Here is an 18433-nt window from a genome sequence, read left to right on the forward strand (position 1 = left end):
CGAAGGCTCATGGTGCGACTCCGGAAGCGACTGGAGCGCGTCGAGTGCCTCCCCTGAACTGCGCAGCCTCATCAACGCGGCGTTTCTTCGATTTATATCCACAAGTCACGGTCGTCTCAAGAGGCCCACACATCGGCGTGACGAGGTTCCCTCCACGCATTCCAGGAGGTGTGGGCTTCGTCAGAGACTGGAAGAGTCCCTTCAAATTTCCGCAGGGACGACAGGAGTCCCGTCCGCTCTTCTTGATGGCATCGTGTCGGCAATTCGGCAGAAAAGTGATCGCGTGCACGCGGCGGCTCTCATTGTGCATCACCTCTCTGACCCTGAGAACAGTGCTCTCCGTCAGGCCTTACTAGAAAGTCGGCTCTCCCCCACAGCGCTTGCGTCCATGGCGGAGAGCGAACTCGTCAATCCAAAACTTAGAGAAAAGTGGGAGAAACAACGCCTGAAGAATTTGGAGCAAAAGACCGTTATTTTTGTTGAACAGCTTACAGCAATGGTGACATCCATCTACACCTGTCCCGCCTGTGGCGGCCAACGGTGCACTTTGAGACGGCGACAGGCCGACAAGCAGAAATGGGCTGGCGACGATGAGGCACCTAATCTCTTGACTTGTTGCGCCTGTTCTCATGCCTTTAGGCGGTAAACGTAAACAACTGGAAGTTGTGGGAGACGCTGTATGTGTGAAGGTTACAAAACTTTTTTTCTGCCACAAGGATGCATCAAAAAAAAAAAAAATGGGAAGAATAGAGCAGGAATGAAAATGATGGGTCGCTGGTGAGAAGGAGTTAAATGTGACGCGTCTGCAGACGTATCACCTTTGTCTCTCAATGTATATATATATATATATATATATATATATATATATACCGAGAAGAAGGGAGACGAATGCTTTTCTTATGACTGTATTGCCTGGGCAAAAATGATATGCTTCCCAATGGGTTATTACTTGGGTGGTTGGGAAACAAATTTTGTATTGGTGCTTTTTGTGTGAATATATTTTTTTTTGTTTTTTTCTGTTGTTGTTGTTGTTCTGTTTTACATTTGTGTTTTACGTGCGTCATTTCTACATTTTGGAGCTTCTTTGTCGCGGTAGAGTCCCACGGCGAGGCAGACTGGGATCAGTAACGACGAACATGTCCGAGGAGAACGCAGATGAAGCGGTGGGTGTCAAGCGGCCTCGTCCTGTTTCATTCACAACCACGACTACCCCACTGGAAGATTCCGTGGATGTCATCCCACGTGTTAGTCCCCGAACCCCGCTGCCGCTGGCGCGGAAGTCAGTGATGGGTTCGCCCGTTGGCTCCTTTGGAAACAGCACTCAGAGCGCCACCCCTATTAAACCGAAGGAGGAGCCAATGATTGGGGGAGTGCAAGGCAGCAGCCGCGTTGCCAAGTGGAGCGCCCTGATTGGCAGTGCCCTCATGCAGGGTCGAGCCAAGGAGGAGGAGGAACAAATCAATGCCCTTGCTTTGCGCATTGTAACGGCCATTCCCGGTGATCGTTCCCTGGCAGCAGACGGCTTCCGCGTGCTCTTGGTGAACTTGAGGGACGCTAAGAATACCAAACTTCGAGAGGACATTATTGAAGGACGATTGCCGGTGGAAGTGCTGGTGCATATGTCAGAGAGGGATTTGCTGAACCCGGAGGCGAGGAAAAATCAAGAAGAGGAGTTCTTGAAGCGGAGCAGGGATACCGACCTAAGTGAAATACGGAGGGCAATGGCCACCAAGTCCACGCTTTTTCCATGTCCGTCATGCAAGGCGAGGGATTGTTCATGGACACAGAAGCAAACGCGTTCTGCCGATGAGCCCATGACCGTCTTTTGTATCTGTAATGTTTGTGATCACAAGTGGAGGCGCTACTGAGGGTGGGGAGTTCTAGGTGTATATGGAAACACTCTCGGCCTTGTTTTCTCTTCTTGCTGCTTTGTTGCCCGTACTTCAAGAAGTTTACTTGAATGGATGCTTGTGCGTGGGTACGTTGTATCTGCGCCTGCCGTCCTTATTCTCCTTGCATCATTTCTTGTGGACATGAATTTGTACGTGCATATGTGTGTGGGTGTCTTTAATGCCCTCTCCCTCTCTCTCCCTCCCTCTCTTTTTTTTTTTTTTTCTTCCACTCCGTTTGTCTTTTCCTTGCAGTGGGATTCTTCTGAAGGATGGAGACGATTGAGGAGCTGAGGTTGAAGTTGACTGAAGCGCAGGAAGAGTGCCGACAATTAAAAGCCGAGAATGAGGAGCTGCGACGGAAACTTGGGCTTTCGCCACAATTAGCCGGTGCTTGTTTACCGGGAGGCATTTTTTCATCGTGCTCTGAGACCACGAAGTCGACGGATCGTCTTATTATCGAGCTGCAAAGAAGACTTTGGGATGCTCTCCAACGCAATTCTTTTCTGGAGCAGGAGTCACATGCAGGGCACAGTGCACTCATACAAACCTATGAGGGATTCATTGAACGCCTGGAGAAAGAACTGCACCGCTGTCAGGAACTGCTTCGCCAACAGACAAGTGATTCTCCTCCAGCCAAAAAGCCAGGGGGTGAAATTGGTTGAGTATGAGGTTGGGCGTTGCATTACATATATATCATTTGTCTATACACATCCACTATCGAGACGCGCACTGATGAAAGATACTCTCATGTCGTCAACTTTGCATTGTTTTTATGAGCGCATCTCTTTATTTGCGTGTTTATTAATTGCCATTCTCTTGTTGTATGTATTTGCGTAGTCCAGGCACTTTGGTGATCTATTTGTCTGTGTGTCTGTGTGCGTGTTTTTTTGTTTTGTTTTGTTTTTTTTGCTCTATTCGTATACATGTCATTTTTCATTGGTTTTATGTTTGTTGTTGTTTTGGCCAATTGAACGGCCCCTTCAACTTTAGTAAAGAAGCCATGGATTCCCTGGGAAACAGAGAGACACCGCAGGAGAGTGAGGGAAATTCCCAGAGAGAGGCTTCTTCAAGAAGTTCACCGAAGTCAAGCGATGTTCCGTACCAAGAAAAAAAGGAATTCTGCACCTGGCGCAAGCATGTGCGTGATCTGTACCAGTACCTCGTCCACATTGATCTTGTGTGGGAAAGTCCTTCCGCGCGGTTGATGCCGTATATGACTGCGAAAAACGGCCTGGCCACGCAGACCGTGTTGTGTTGTTCCAGAACTGGTGGCTTGGAGCAGCAGTACATACAGTTACTATCTGTGACGACACCGAATACTGTCGAGTCGCTTGATCGCACGTATGACACTTACTGCGACGCAACTGGCGAGGTTGGTGGCTACGGGATGGCGCCAAGTCAAGTAGACATGAAAGTTGAGCGGCGCATGTTACACGATGGGGATCCTTTAATAGTGCGTTATATGCACGCCAATCCGCTTATCATCGCATCAGGTTCGAGTGATGGCAATGCGTACGTCTTTGATTGGTCGCGTATTTCGCTAAACAAGTTTCCCAATGATCCGGCTCGGCCCCGTGCTCCGCTTCCACCCAATGATCCGGCTCGGCCCCGTGCTCCGCTTCCACCCAATGAACTCAGTTCAAACCCCACCGACGAGGAACGCATGACGTACCACAGGCGAATGCAGGCCTTGAATGCGGTGGTGACGGAACAGGATCGATGGGACAAGCGAAGAGGGGAGGGACAACATCTGCTGAAACTTTCTGGCGGAAGCGGTTCTTGTGAGGCACTTGACTGGAGTGTTACCTCCGATGGGACGCTGGCGTCCGGTTCGGTTGGAGTTGTATGCTACTGGCACGTGGGAAACACGGCGAAGGATGATGATCGCACCCTCACGCCGTCCCATACGTATAAACTGGAGGATGGTGAGGCTCGGGTGAGTGAAATTTCCTTTTCTTGGAAGGATCCCCATGCGTTTGTGGTATCGTGTGAAACTGGAACAGTTCTCTACGGCGATGTAAGAACACCGGATCTCATGGAGCTGTTTTCACTGCCAAACGGAGTCACATCGATTTCTCTCTCGCCACTCGATGGTAATTCTTTCTTGGTTGGTGCAGAGAATGGCGAGGTACTTTACTACGATCTTCGTAAAAGCACAGATGCTGTGATGTTATTTGGCCGTATGCACAATGGGCCGGTGTCTGTGGTCCAGTGGTGTCCGCACTCTCGACATCTCTTCAGCAGTGGCGGTGGCGATGGGAAGTGCTGCATTTATAATGCCACGTCAAATCGTTTGCTGTTTAAGCACGCGGGACACACCGAAAATGTAACGGACCTCTCGTGGAATTGGCAGGAGGGATTTGAGGGTCACCTGATCTCTGTGGATAGCAACAGCGTGATGCTCTGGAGGCCCAGGGACATGTTTTTTGTCTCGTGAATACGGACGGTCTTTGCATCCGCACGCATAGAAGATAATGTGATTTCTTTTTTTTTCTCTCTCTCTCTTTCTTTCTCTCTTTTTTATGTTTCTTTGTGTTTAGAATTGCTCAGTGTGGTGATTTTTCCGTTGCAAACGAGTGAATGAGGGCGTCTGCAGCCGTCTGACTCTCGTGCAACACAGCCGACCTCTGCACACGGCAGAATGGTGAAGGAGAAACAGTGCCTTGTGTCTCTTCTGTCTTTTCTCTCTGGCCTTCACGGTGGTGTTTTGGGGGAATTCGCCCGGGAAGGCCGCGGAGACGTCTAAAATAACAACCGTAATAGAAGCAAAAGGGGAAGGAAAAAGAAAAGAGGGAGTGTTTTGAGGAACCGTGAAGAACGGCAGCAACAAAAACAAAAAGGAAAGAAAAGGGAGGGGGAGGTGCGAGCGGCTTTATGAGCGGCACACCGTCGAATGCGATTTGTACGGCGTGGCCGGAGATGGCGCTGGACAGTCGCATTTTGGAGGCCATCAAGCGCGTCAAGTGGAATTCACCCACCCCAGTGCAGGGCGCATGCATCCCGCTGGCCTTAAAAGGACGTGACTTGGCGATACAGTCTCGCACGGGCAGCGGGAAGACGGGTGCCTTTGTCATTCCCATCCTGCAACGCGTCATTACCGAGACGGAAAAGATGTGCAACCGACGCACCGCAAAGAACCCTGTAGCTCTTATCCTGCTGCCCTCTGTGGAACTGTGCGAACAAACCGTTGAGGTGGTTACTGCTCTGGCAAAATACGTGAGACCGAGGGTTGTGGTGGATAACCTGACATCTCGCGGAGTTGTCACAAAAGCACGTGTAGCCGCCGCCCCCATTCTCGTGACTACCGCCGCGCTGCTTGGCAAGCACTGCCGCAGTGGTACAGTGACCGCCGAAGATCTGGCAACCCTTCGCTGTGTTGTCATTGACGAAGTGGATTTTGTCATCTCCATTGCCGAGGGTTCACTGCGCGCCGTGCAGTCTGTTTTGCCACCCTCAGTGCAGACTATCCTTTCATCCGCAACATTGACAGACGGAGTGGTGCACATTAAGAGTCAGCTGCTCCATAACCCTGTCACCATCACGCTGAGCACAGACGATGAAAACGAGATGACCCCAACAGAGGGTGAAAACATCGTCGTAGAGTCCCGCATCACGAAGAAAGGAATTAATTCCGAGGAAAGGCTGCGGCACTACTACCTTGTGGCCACCGACGAGTGTCATCATCACACTCTGTTGTATGCGCTATACCGTCTTGGACACATTAAAGGCAAGACCCTCATCTTCGTCAATGAGGAGGAAAAGACGTATAAAGTGCAGAGTTTTTTGGCACAGTTGGGAGTGGAGGCGCTTGTGTACGATTCCAACTTGCCTCTAAACGTCCGTGTGGACACACTTCACCGTTTTCAGGTGGGATCCGTCGGGACGCTGGTTTGTACCGATGGAACGCTAGAGAGTGTCGACAACCTGCAGGAATCCATACCGGGGGCGGAGGCGCAGACTACACGAATGCACAGCAAGAAAGGGAAAAGGACAGAAGACCGTCATGATGGGGCCTTACAGCGGGGAATTGATTTTTCAGACGTCCGAAATGTCGTTCTCTTTGATGGCATAGCGCATCCGACAACCTCCGCCTTCTCTCTTTACACTCATCGAGTCGGGCGTGCCGGCAGGGCGGGTAAGGGCGGCATGGCGATCACACTGTTTACCCTTCAGCAAGCGCAGAGGGTGACACGACATTTGCGCCGTCATTTGGGGGCCACGCATGATACATTTGAACCGTTCAAGCAACTCCGCCGCCAGGAGGCGGCAAAGCTTCAGTATCGGGTCGACAATGTGCTCTTCTCTATCACCAGGTCGTCCACTCGCCGCCAACGCATTTCCTCCGTGGCTGCAGAACTCACCCGCAGTGCCTACCTAAAAAGTCACATGAGTCAAAAGGATGAGGCTGTTCTTCAGCGGATTTTATCACGATCCAAGAAGACAACAAAGTGTGACACGACGTTACTTGACGTCCCACACTACATGCACATTGAGGGGGTGGACTCTGCTGAAAAATACCGAAAACGTGTCCGTGCGTGTACATCATCAAAATCTTCATCCGCTTCTCAGCAACCGAGAACAAGGTCCCGTGACCCACTCAGCCGGGTGGCCAGCGCTGTAAAGATGGGGAAGGCGAAGAAACGAAGGTTGTAATATTTCACATCGCGTCGTAAATATTCTCACTGACAATGAAACTCCTGTTCCCCACTTTTTATGTGTCTGGTGTGTCTTGGAAGGGGGTCGTTGCAGACCATCGCCTTGTGCAACACGGTACGCTTTTAATGAACGGTTAATTTCATAAGACGGCTCGTTTGTCTTTTGTTTTTCCTGCCGCTCTCGTTGCTTCTTTCCCCCCTTCTTACACGATGCCTTAAAAACTGTCTTTTTTTTCTCTTTCTTCTTTTCCTTCTTGACCCCTCACGAAGGAAGTTTGGTAGCCATCGAATTCCCATGCTCTGAGGAGGTGCCGCTTAACATCCTTCCGTTTTATGCCCCATTTCTTTCATCCCTACACAAGAGCGGCTCTTCAACAATGGGGTGAACGCCACATCTTTTGTCCGGCTTTTTATGGTTTGCAGGGTTTGAATGTAAACAGTTTTTGTTGTAGAATTACCGATGCCAGTATTTGCCTTGCCATTTTTTCTTATTTGGATGCCGCGATACTTCGACTCCTTTTGTCGTTATTGTTGTTTTGGATGTTTTTTTACATTTTGAATCTCGACCTTCTTGTCGTGGATGCGTGGCAGACGGATTATGTCTTTGATAAGAAAAATCCGTCTACTCTCTCTCTCTCTCTCTCTCTCTGTGTGTGTGTGTGTGTGTGTGCGTTTCGGCACTTTGGTGGTGGTGCATCGACCATGGGAGTGTGAATGGCGCTGGCGTGTCATTTGTCGTGGGTGTTGACTCTCAGCAGCAGATCGCCAGTTGCCATTGCGGGGTTTTCCTTTTGGACTGGTGAGTGTGTGCCTTGCGTGATGCGTTCTTCTTTTTCTTTTTTTCTTCTTTTTTTGTACGTTATGCTTGAAATCGTTGGGGCAGCACATGTGGGACAACCGATGCGTTGTTGTTGAGAGCGGCCGCGAGCTGAGCATCGGACTTGACGTGTCATGCGACATCGTCGTGCAGCAGCCCCAATCGCGTGCCGCCGGGGCTCACATCGTCGCTTCCCGCCATCCTGTCCTGGCTCGTATTTCTTGCACCGCGGAGGAGGAGCTGCTGCTCAGCATCCCGGCCGCTAGTATTGCTGTGTACGTGAACAATATTAAATTGGGGATGCTTAGCCGACCCTTGCGGCTTCCCCCCGGCTCTTTTGTCTCATTCATTAAATGTTGCAAGCAAACGACGTTTCGTTTCTTTACAATCAGCACGTATTCGGTTGCGGTGCCAACGCCGGAGAGCACCTCAAAAGTATTGACTCCCAAACCCTTGGTGGAAAGCCTTCGAAACAAGCCATTACTGCTGCTACCTCTGGCACCAACTGGTGAGGTGGAAGAGATAAATTCTCCGCGATCGCCACGTGTGGTGCAAATTATGGGGTCTTCCAAAGAAAACAAAGCGGAGTTGTTGATGGCTTCATACGAATCAAAGCCTTTAGAGGAAACAGAGAAAAGTTCCTGTCAAGGTCTTACGGATCCTGGAAGCTCGGGTTTCGCTCACAATATGCCGCCGTACATAGGCAAAGCGGATACTTACCTGCCACCATCACCACATGCCATCGTGCCCTACGTTGTGGAGTTGTTGGGGGAGCGTGCCGCTCTTCACACTATTATGGATCAGAGTAGTCTGAGCGCCTCAGAAATCGGCCAGTTGTCGGATCCAAAAAGCACAAAAACGAAGCTCAGCCATCATGTTTTGGATGATCCCTACATGACATGCCACGGGTACGAGGTGTTAAAAGGTGTTCGTTACATGCGCTTTGAGACGCCGGTGCGTTCAGCGGCGGCAAATGTATTGGAATGTGTTGAGGATGCCTACGAACCGGAAGAGGGTACTTTTTTGAAATTCACCGAAAGCAGTAGAAAAATGCTTTTGGAACAATTCTTTCTTCTGGCGGAGCATGCGATCATGACAATGTCATTTTCACCGTTAACGATACGGCGTCGGTCACCCATTTTCTGCTGTGGTGACATTCATGGCAGTTTTGCAGATCTAAAGTTCATTGCTGATAGCGTGGTGCCCTTCCGTCACTGGTCTCTCATGACAACACCGGTGCTGTTTCTTGGCGACTACGTGGATCGTGGCTTACACGACGTGGAGGTTGTCTTGTACCTCCTCTCCTGGCAGGCTCTTTGCCCGGAGAATGTCATCATTCTTCGTGGCAATCATGAAGATGAGGAGATAAATGGTGACGTTGAAACTTATGGTGATTTGTCCTTCCGCAAAAAGTGCTGGGATTTCTTTGGCAATAAAGATGGCGAGATGTTTTGGAGACGCGTGAATGATGTCTTTGCGACGCTTCCGCTAATGGCGATTGTGGACGACACCATTTTTGCGTGTCATGGGGGTATCCCGCTGCTGCATGTTAACTTGGACGAGCCTGCGCCTCGCGGGCGAGAGGAGCAGCCGCCCCAAGAAGGGCAGCAGAGGCGTGAGAAGGAAGGGGAGGAAAGAGATAAATACCCGTCTTCCCCGAGGGAAATCACAGCAGGCAACGATGGCGTTCCACACGAGGATCTTCTAAAGCTTCTTATGGACGGCACCCCGAGTGAGTTGAGTGACCTTCGTTTTCGCTGTCTGATGCCGGTCGATAATGAAGAGGGTCGGATTGCGCAGTTTCGCCGTCTGGTGCGCGAGCTGCTCTGGAACGATCCCGTCTCTTCTTCTGTCACTTGTGACACTCCGTTGCTACGAAGTGGAGAAGGCATTTTTGGTCAGGCATCAGACGAGCATGCTTTTCGCCATGACGCATTTGATGCACACGGGTTCCGCAGCAATATGGGACGAGGTGATGATCGGAACATCATACGCGAGTTTACGGCATTCGCACTTGAGTCCTTTATGCAGCGGTGGGGGTTCACGCTGCTGATCCGTGCGCACCAACAGAAGATGTCTGGTTTGGAGATGGGCTTCTCTGGCCGCATCCTAACGCTTTTCTCTTGCTGCAACTACCTGGAAGACATGAACAGAGCTGGTGCGTGCATCATCCTAAACCAAGAGGTGCGCCCGATCTCGTGGCGCCGCTCTGCTGGACGTCGTGTTGCGGAGGACAAATTTGAGCCTTTGCAGAGGCGTGCGGGGCCTACGGTATGGAGCTCCGGCTCACTTCCCGAGAGTTTCTGCAGCATCAAGGAACGCCCCATGAAGAGGCCGATAGTGCCATCCTACGTGGGGTCGTCGGTCGTGAGTTTTGGGTAGAAAACAGACGCGGGAACATGAGTGAGTGGTGAACGCGGCAGAAAGATGAGATGCAAATGTGAGAGCATACTACCTGTTGTTGTTGTGTTTTTTTTGTCTTTCTTTTTTCATGTAGCATTAGTTTTTTTATATACATGGGTCTACCCTGAGAACAACAGTAATAATAGCCATAGCAATAAATTGGCGAGGAGGGAGGGATGAACTGGGAAGAATCCTTGCATTGAAGAAGGAGTCTGCTTTGAAGAGCGTTTATTTCTCTCTCAATGCCTTTCGGGAGTCAAACGTGCATCCTTTTTTTTCTCTTTGTGATTTTTGGTTGTTGTCGTTTTGTATTTTTTTCTCTTTTTTTGTATTTCTTTTCTGCTGCCGCGAGTGCAGAGAAGTGGGGCGTGTGCGGCCCGCTGTGGTGGCGGCTGCGGACTTGTGTTATCCGGGCTCACGGTTGTTACGTGTGTGCATGTCTCTCTCTCTCCCTTTTAATACTTTTTCCTCTTTGCGTGCCCACTCACGTGTGCACTTCGTTCCGTCGCTCTCGCAGTTTGTGGGGCTCGGCGCTGGTGTCTGTTTGCCAGCACCCGTTCTTCGTTCCCTCATTTCTCTTTTGCCGCGGTGACTGGAGGAAAAAAACATCTTTTTTTTAAAGGTTTTTTTGCGTGCGATCCTCGCCGCTGAAACACACACACACAGAGAGAGAGAGAGAGAGAAGAAAAAACAGAAGATCAGAAGGAAGAGGAAAAATATTGACGTCACCCGTCAACTGCGCTCGACGCCCACCCGACAGCAGCAGAATGGACGGCAATCAAACCAATGCGCGGCGCGCCAGCCACAACCCCAACGAGTCCCACCCGAACAACAGTCAGACCTCCGCAGGGCCGCCTGACGCCACCGGCGGACAGCAACCGGGCGAGGACCGCGACGCGGTGGTGGAGCGCATCCTGAAGGGCACGGACCCCAGCGTCATGTCAACTCCGGTGTACTTCGACTACAAGAAGGATGCACGCGCCTACCGCTTCTTTCCAAGCGTGGGGCAGACGGCGAGACACTTTTCGCAGGATGGCAGTACCGTACGAAAGGATGACCCGGAAGCGGTGCAGCAGGCGGAGGACCGTCAACGCCGCGAGCACGACACAGAACTCGCCGCACGTGCCGAGCTGAACCCGGATTTGGTCGACGAGGGCGTTTCCACAAGCATCCTGAAGAATCAGTTTAACTACAGGGACCGTGGCAACCAGACGATGAACAACTGCTTGAGGGAACAGTGTGTCATGACAGACCCGCCGCCGTCGACGAATTTTAGTGCCATGGCCACCGCGTGGGAAATTTATGATGCCTATGAAGAAGATCGCATTCAGAACGAAAAGGCCGCAGCGGCACATAAAAAGGCCACCGCGCATCGCACTGGAAAGGATGAAGAGAAAATTACTTTACCCGAGGACACCGGCGGAAGCAAAACGTCAGAAGAGATTTTAAGCTCCTCCGAATACAGGGAGGCGCTTAAAATCATTGAGCGAATGGTCAATCAAAATGATTGTCACGACATCATTGAAGACTTCAAGTATTGGGAAGATGAGAGTGATCTTTATAAGGAGGATGGCAATTTGCTGCCACTGTGGCAATTCTTCACGACAAAGGTGAAGCATCGCGCAGTAACTAGCATTTCTTTAAACAATCGCTACAAAGACCTGTTTGCGGTAGGCTTTGGTAGCTACGACTTTCAGCGACAGGGCAAAGGCTCCATTCATTGTTTTACTCTGAAAAACACCGTACCAACGCTCTCGGGCGTCCAAATTCCCGCCCACCCGGAATTTTCATTTAATCTGGAGAGCGGTGTTATGTGTCTTGCATTTCACCCTGAAGAAACGGCTTTACTTGCCTGCGGTTTACATGATGGATCAGTCTGTGTATTTGACCTCCGCATAATCAGCAAGGACGGTAAGGAGAGCGTGAAACCCATTTGTCAATCTGATGTACGTTCTGGTAAACACATGGACCCCGTTTGGGAGATTCACTGGTGCAATGGCACCATGAATCTTCAGTTCTACTCTATCAGTACGGATGGCCGCATTACGAGCTGGTCATTACACAAGAAAGAGTTGGTTTTCAAAGATGTTATGACACTGACAACAGGTGCATGCGCCTCGGACCCGGAGGCGATCTTACTTAGTCGATTAGGTGGGACATGCTTTGACTTCTCTGTGGCGTATGATGGCCTTTTCATTGCGGGCACGCAGGAGGGCTCTGTGATGCTGTGTAGCAAAGGGTACAATGGACAGTGCTTGGTACGTTACGAGGGGCACACCATGCCTGTGTACACATGTCGCTGGAATCCATTCCATCCAGACATCTTTATTACTTGCTCTGCTGACTGGACGGTGAAACTGTGGCTCAAGAATTCCACAAAACCCCTCTTGACTTTTGACGCGGCTGACTCCGTTGGCGACATCGCATGGGCTCCGTACAGTTCCACCGTCTTTGCGGCAGTCACCTCGAACGGCAAGGTGTTTGTGTTTGACCTGAACAAAAACAAGCGTGAGCCTCTCTGCACACAGACGGTGGTGAAGAATGCCAAACTCACCCACGTTGCATTTCACAAGAATGAGCCAGTCCTCTTGGTGGGTGACTCGCGTGGATCGGTGCTCATCCTGAAGCTCTCGCCGAACCTGCGCATCCTGTGCAAACCAAAGAAGGGTGAGCCTGACGATCCGAAGAGTCTACGCAAGCTTGAAGTCGAGAAGCTCGACCGGCTGATAGATATTACCCTCAGGGATAGAGTGCTTCTGGGGCAGTTGTGAGTGCACCCAGAGTGAGCAACAGCGGGCGCTGGAGAGGAAAGAGACGCAGCAAGGAGAAGGAAAGAAAAAAAGAGGAAGAAAAAAAAAACACGGAGAATATGACAAAATGAAAGAGAGATGAATTGCCATGAATGTCTCATTTTTGGTTTTATGTAAGATTTTGGTTTATTGGAATGTGATGCGCTGGTGGGTGGTGTTGCCTCAAGACGAATAGAAGCAACAGGCGGGAAGGAAAGTTTGAACGAGGAGGCGGGGATTAGTTTGCAAGTTGTCACCTCTCACCACCGCTCGGTGTCTTCACAGCCATGGATGTATATATACATAGATATACATATGTCTATCTGCATGCCTGTCCATCAGCTGCCTTTGATACGCGTTGGCTTCGTATCACTGGTTTGTCTGTGTACTTATGCGCTGAAGGGCCACTCCACTTTCTTCGTTATATGTTAACGACGATGGCGTGTCTCTTACATTCAGTTGACTTTTTTGTTTTGTCTTTTGCGTGTTTGTGTGTGTGTTTCTCTTTTTGTGTGTGTGCATTTTGTTTTGTCGGATGTATCACAAGTAATTCTGTCCTTTCTTTTGTTTGTGTCTCCTTTTTTGTGTGTTTGTGTGTGTCGTGGGGTTTTTCTCTCCTATCGCCCTCGACGGTGCAGTGCGCATTGACTCGGGTGACGCCGGCGGCAGCGAGACGGAGGCGGGGGAGCACGAGGTGCGCGGGGAAGCCGAGCGGGTCGACAAAAACGGAGGCGAAGGAGCAAACGAACAAAAGACAAGGCGGGAGCAAATTCCACGGCACACCGTCTCACCCGCACTTCCTCACGAAACCCCGCGTTGTTTGTACCAAGAAAGAGTGAAGGGCACCCGGCCGGACTCCACGCAGCAGAGGTCTGTTGCCCTCCAGAAGGAAGGAACGCAGCCGCGGCAATAAGGCATAACGTTTCTTCCCCACTGACGCAGAAGGAATAGTTGGCGGGTTGGCAAACATGTCTGACTATTCCCCAATAGAGGGACGGCTCATGGACACACTCCACCGCCGCCAAAACACGAGCATGATCAAGTCATATTGGTACAGTCAACTCCGCTCATCGGGAGCGCTATTAGATGCAAAAGCAGTCTCATCCCCCAAAGACCGAGCGGCGACCGCGTCCAGTCAATATACCCCGTCCACTGGAAACAGTAGCGGGTTGACGGAGTCGTCGACGCGTGGTCCCAACACGATGACCTTGTCCCGCTCAGCCTCGTTCCGCAGTCCTTCTTCTCCCAGCACCCGCCGCCGCCGTCTGCATGCTGCAGCCCTCTCCGCAGAACTTCGTTGTGCACTTGATCTCCGTGAACGGTTTGGCACTTTGGCAAAACCGCTTTTTCAAAGTTTTTTGCTTCCCCAATTTGAGGCGCACGAGACATGTCCGACGCTGACGGTTGTTCTAGATCTTGACGAGACGCTTGTTAGTAACCGTAATGGAGCCCTGTCGGCTGCCATTCTACGCCCGTACTGCCTGCATTTCCTCAATGCCCTTCGCCACATGAAAGGCTTGGAGGTCGTCTTGTGGACAGCGTCAAAGAAGGAAACGGCGTTGCCAGTGGTGGAGCAATTGAATGAAAGGGGACCCGTTTTTGATGAAGTGATATACCGCAATGATATGTGGTTCACGGAGCCGCTTCATACCAAAGATCTACGTCTGTTGGGACGTGAAATGGACCGTCTACTTATCGTTGATAATGCAGCAAACTGCTGCAAGCTCAACCCACGAAACAGTCTTCTTGCGGATGACTTTTATGGATCCCGTAGCGAGGAGGACGCGACACTAGTCAATGTGTACTACATCATTGAACGACTTCTTAAAGGGTGTCAGGAGGACATACCGGTGAAGGACGCGTTGTATAGGCTAGCGACAGATGGCCAATTGTGCAGTCCTTTAGTGCTGACACTGCCTGACGCGTGGAAAACTCTGCCACTGCGCGATATTGCACCGCTTAAGATCCCTCCACATGGTCGTTTTACGCGTGTCCATCGGGAACCTTTAGACAAATCCATTATGCGCCACTGGACAATATAGTACGTACGTGTATGTATTTGTGTGTGTATTTGTCTGTGGAAATTACCCGCAGGCCTTTCTTGCATAAAAAGGGAGAGAAAAGGTACGGTGATGGACAGTGGAGTGAGATAATTTCACGCACGGCGTCGTACACAGACGTATACATGTGCATGGGTGTACGCATAGATTTTGAGAGCGAAGTGGAGGAAGACTGTTTTTGTTGGCATATTCATAGAGGAGTTGCCTGTGCGTGTGCACATGAGGGAGTGGGGGAGGGGAATCATAGATTGATAGAAAATGACTGAGAGGGCATGGAGGTAAGGAAAAAAAGAAGAGAAAACAAAAAAAATACCGCAAGAGCGGATGTTTTTCGCTCTACCTCACAGCCCCTCCCAGGCCTCTGCGCACGCACACACAGTTTCCGGCTCACTGTGGATATAATTCTTTGGAAAGAAAATGAAACAGAAGAATTAAAATGAATTGTTTTAGAAATTCCAAGGTGGAGGGGAGGGAGAGATGAGAACCCCGTAGAAAGTAAGGGTTAGAGAGAAGCACGTGTGTGATGATGTAAACACATTTTAACAAATAAACATATAAACATGTGGGTGTGTGCTCAGTAGGAAATTAACAACAGAGAGAAAGGGAGAGGGAGGAGGGAAATGGGACGTTGGTGGCAATGTCATGGCGACGCATGTGGGTCCACCCGGTCTATCCACTTAAAGTCGTGGAAAAACGCACGAGAAACATTCGTCTAATGCCCTGGTTTTGAATTTGTAGATGATGGGCTCAAATGTATGTGGTGGCGGTGAGCCTTTCCTCTCTCTCTTTCTCTCTTTTTTTTTTTTTTTTGCACACATACCAAGACCATCTTTATCACCCACCTCTTTATTATTATTATTATTATTCGTGCCTATCTCGTTGACCACTTCACGGTTATGCGCACACAGAAGGGCAAAATGACAGAAGGAGCGTGTGAGATGAATTTACTCCTTATTTCCGTGTGTTTTCCTTCTCCCATTTACTACAGCAAATGATGCATTTTTGCGTTCATTTGTTTTTTGTGTTTTTTTGTGTTTTTTTTTTTTGTCCTGCTGCGTCACTTATTTTTTGTGTTTGTTTATTGATTGATTGGACACCATTATTCTTTGATTACTTTTATTTAATGATTGTGTTGAGACCGTCTTTTTTGTCGTTGTTGTCGTTTGCCCCACTGTGCATGGCGCCACTGCAGGAGGAAAAGACACGTACCCTCCCTCCCTTTCCCTGCACCCACACACACACACACAGAGAGAGAGAGAGAGAGAGACGCGGCGAATGTGCGTACGTCTCCATTTCTCCTCCCCTCCGTGTGCGTGTGTTTTTGATTGTATCGAAGTCATCCTTCTTTTTTGCCCCATCGACAGAAGCTCGAGGTGAGAGAAGAAGTCGTGGTCACCAGTTGAAGAGAAAAAAAAAAAAAAAATTTTTTTAAGGGAGGAAGATATTTAAAAGCCGAGAGAGGGAGAGGGGAGGAGGCAAGGAAACTATATATACACATACACATATATATTATTAACAAATAGCGAGCATAAATGCCACCACGACCAGCCAAGGGACGTGCCGCGCAGTCTTTTGTGACGGCTCGTGGTACACCGGATAGTCTTCAGAGTTTTTTGGGCGGTATGTCAATACCCGCCCAGGGTGCGGCAGAAGATGCGTCTATGGTAGAAATGAATCTGAAGCTCCTGCATAAAACCAATGAAATAACTTTGCTCAAAGCTCTTTCAGAATTGAATCGTTTATTGACTCTTGTAATGGAGGAAGAAATTATTTCATACATTCCAAACATCATTGAGTCTGTCATACGCCACGCTGAGCATCCGAATGCATCTGTTCGTGCTGGCGTTTTTGGTCTTTTGCTTAATATAGCTCAACGGGGGAAGGCCCTGCGAAAAGAACTGGTTCGGGGATTGCCATCGCTTGCCGTTGTTTGGTTGTTGCGTATGAATGATATGGAGACCTCCGTGCGGAAGGAATCCCGTGAGGCATTCAACGCAGTCGTCACTCCTGAGATGTTACATGGGATTGCCGATAACGTTGTGGAGGGCCTCATTGAAACGTTTCAAACTGTGATTGAACAGAGTAGAGGGAAGCCGCTCCAAGACGATAATTTGGACCGACGATCCAACACACTGTATTCGTCTGTATGTACTATGGGATACATGATGCGGCAACCCGTGCTAGCGCGCGAGAAAATCATTTCGTTTGTGGAAGCACAGTCACTACAACCCATTTTGCCTGTGCGAGAAGGCAATGCGAAGAACAATCTTGCGATGAGGACACCCGTTGTGCGTTCAGCGTCGCTCTTATTGTTGCGTGATATCTTAGAGGCAAAACTCATGACACCAAAACTTTACCGCTGCGTCTCTATTGCTCTTCACAACGCTATATTTGACGATGCGGTTGTGGTAATTCGGCGAGCCTGGGAGCTTTTGCTTTTGTGGTGTAGCGAGACATCTGGAACTGCTATTGACTACTTTGAAGATGATTTTCTGCGGGATGTTATTTGGAGCTGCACAGAGTGTCGAGACCCGGAGGCGATGGAAGTCATTTACCCCTCTCTCGTTCCGTTGCTGGTGCCCCTCACGCGTGACCCACGCTGCGTGGACACGGCTGCTGAGTTTGGTGAGACGCTTGTGCAAAAACTAGAGTCTCTTGGCGACGCAAGTTCCCAGGAGTGGCGATTGGTGCTATCTTCTCTTTTGCAGGTGTGGGAGCTTCTGTGCGTTCGCGCTGCGGCGCGAGGCGAAGGACATGAGCACGACGGCGTCAAGCTTTTTCACCGTATCCTCACCACACTGGCTGCGTTGATGCGAACAGCGCCCGAGGGAGCCCGCCGCTTAGATGCCACCGTGTCGATTGTTGCGTCAAGTATGCGACGGGCTGCTCGCCACGAGGGTCTTTTTTGTGAGTGTCTTAATGTATTGTGTGGTCACCCTAATGCGTTCCGTCAAGTTCTTCCGAATGATGCGGACGACGCACTCCAGAGAAGGTTTGAGCTGCTTCAGGCGGGGATTGTGGGCGTTGTTGCTGCCCTTCCCGGGGCCTCGCAGGTGGCGGAACTGCTAATCACAAAGTACCTGCACAACAGACTCTGGGAGCCATTATCAATCTTGTTGCATGCGTGTGCGAACCCAAACGGTAGTGGCACTGACCGCCAGGCACCGTTTACCCCGACAAGGGCGGTGCGGTTGCAGGTTGCTAAAGACCTGGTGGACGCCATCCGAATGGACGCCAGCATGCGGAAGGAAGGAGAATTAGCGGAAGAAGAAAAAGATGAGGGAGAAGCGAATTTGAACTTTTTCAAGAAACTACTTTCGGTTGTCTTGATGTGGAACGACTCTGAGATACGTGAGCAACTACAGGCGCTTGTTGCTGTCACTTCTGGTGAAATGAAGTGGGTGAGGGACGCTATCCTTCTGAATGACATGCGGGACCCTGAGCGACTTTTGGGCCTCATCTTGTGGGCATGTAGGGAGGCGGACTTCTGTACTCTGGAGCGTTGCGTGGATGCCCTTGGAGAGGTGCGAACGACGCTGTCAAAAACTGAGAAGGAGCAACTGCGTGAGGCGGTGCGGCAGTCGTTGGATGCCGTTCTGCGACTTGTCTCCGATGAGGAGGGAGCGACGGCAGGAAGGGCGAAGGTGGGATCGCAGGCCGACTCAGAGACAACACGCAGAGGGAGTGATAACAACGAAGACGACGATTCCTCGAGTGATGGTGCCGATGCCGACACAATTGACGAGGAGGATGAAGAGGAGGAGGAGGACGTGGTGAATAAGCCGGAGAGGTCCTGCAACGACTTTTGATGTGGACT

At 50.3% G+C, this 18433-nt stretch overlaps 7 protein-coding genes and 1 pseudogene across 7 annotated transcripts, besides 14 other annotated features; all 8 read left to right on the forward strand.

Annotated features, from left to right (window-relative positions):
* On the forward strand, nt 1–646 carry Tc00.1047053507857.4 (transcription elongation factor, putative; the record flags this gene model as incomplete). Its single annotated transcript, XM_804161.1, has 1 exon — nt 1–646. A coding segment is annotated over one exon (646 nt), but the record flags the coding sequence as incomplete, so codon positions are not given.
* Nucleotides 1–18433: a sequence feature (heterozygous, non-Esmeraldo-like haplotype).
* Nucleotides 831–869: a microsatellite.
* Nucleotides 970–1040: a sequence feature (T-rich).
* Tc00.1047053507857.10 (transcription elongation factor, putative) lies at nt 1137–1868 on the forward strand (the record flags this gene model as incomplete). Its single annotated transcript, XM_804155.1, has 1 exon — nt 1137–1868. The coding sequence occupies one exon, from the start codon at nt 1137–1139 to the stop codon at nt 1866–1868; it is 732 nt and encodes a 243-aa protein (XP_809248.1).
* Nucleotides 2074–2139: a sequence feature (CT-rich).
* Nucleotides 2716–4329, forward strand: Tc00.1047053507857.30 (hypothetical protein, conserved; the record flags this gene model as incomplete). Its single annotated transcript, XM_804156.1, has 1 exon — nt 2716–4329. One exon carries the CDS (start codon nt 2716–2718, stop codon nt 4327–4329), a length of 1614 nt encoding a protein of 537 aa, XP_809249.1.
* Nucleotides 2772–2854: a sequence feature (T-rich).
* Nucleotides 4373–4424: a sequence feature (CT-rich).
* Tc00.1047053507857.40 (ATP-dependent RNA helicase, putative) lies at nt 4767–6545 on the forward strand (the record flags this gene model as incomplete). The annotated part of the gene is made up of 1 exon (XM_804157.1): nt 4767–6545. One exon carries the CDS (start codon nt 4767–4769, stop codon nt 6543–6545), a length of 1779 nt encoding a protein of 592 aa, XP_809250.1.
* Nucleotides 7173–7196: a microsatellite.
* Nucleotides 7196–7220: a microsatellite.
* On the forward strand, nt 7434–9746 carry Tc00.1047053507857.50 (protein phosphotase, putative; the record flags this gene model as incomplete). The annotated part of the gene is made up of 1 exon (XM_804158.1): nt 7434–9746. The coding sequence occupies one exon, from the start codon at nt 7434–7436 to the stop codon at nt 9744–9746; it is 2313 nt and encodes a 770-aa protein (XP_809251.1).
* Nucleotides 10038–10108: a sequence feature (T-rich).
* Nucleotides 10535–12538, forward strand: Tc00.1047053507857.60 (dynein intermediate chain, putative; the record flags this gene model as incomplete). The annotated part of the gene is made up of 1 exon (XM_804159.1): nt 10535–12538. One exon carries the CDS (start codon nt 10535–10537, stop codon nt 12536–12538), a length of 2004 nt encoding a protein of 667 aa, XP_809252.1.
* Nucleotides 12569–12654: a sequence feature (A-rich).
* Nucleotides 13525–14598, forward strand: Tc00.1047053507857.70 (hypothetical protein, conserved; the record flags this gene model as incomplete). Its single annotated transcript, XM_804160.1, has 1 exon — nt 13525–14598. The coding sequence occupies one exon, from the start codon at nt 13525–13527 to the stop codon at nt 14596–14598; it is 1074 nt and encodes a 357-aa protein (XP_809253.1).
* Nucleotides 15463–15482: a microsatellite.
* Nucleotides 15863–15883: a microsatellite.
* Nucleotides 16024–16048: a sequence feature (AT_rich).
* Tc00.1047053507857.80 lies at nt 16149–18433 on the forward strand (annotated as a pseudogene; the record flags this gene model as incomplete).
* Nucleotides 18360–18385: a microsatellite.

Source organism: Trypanosoma cruzi, genomic scaffold, assembly GCF_000209065.1.
Source record: "Trypanosoma cruzi strain CL Brener 1047053516499 genomic scaffold, whole genome shotgun sequence".
NCBI classification, from domain to species: Eukaryota; Euglenozoa; class Kinetoplastea; order Trypanosomatida; family Trypanosomatidae; genus Trypanosoma; species Trypanosoma cruzi.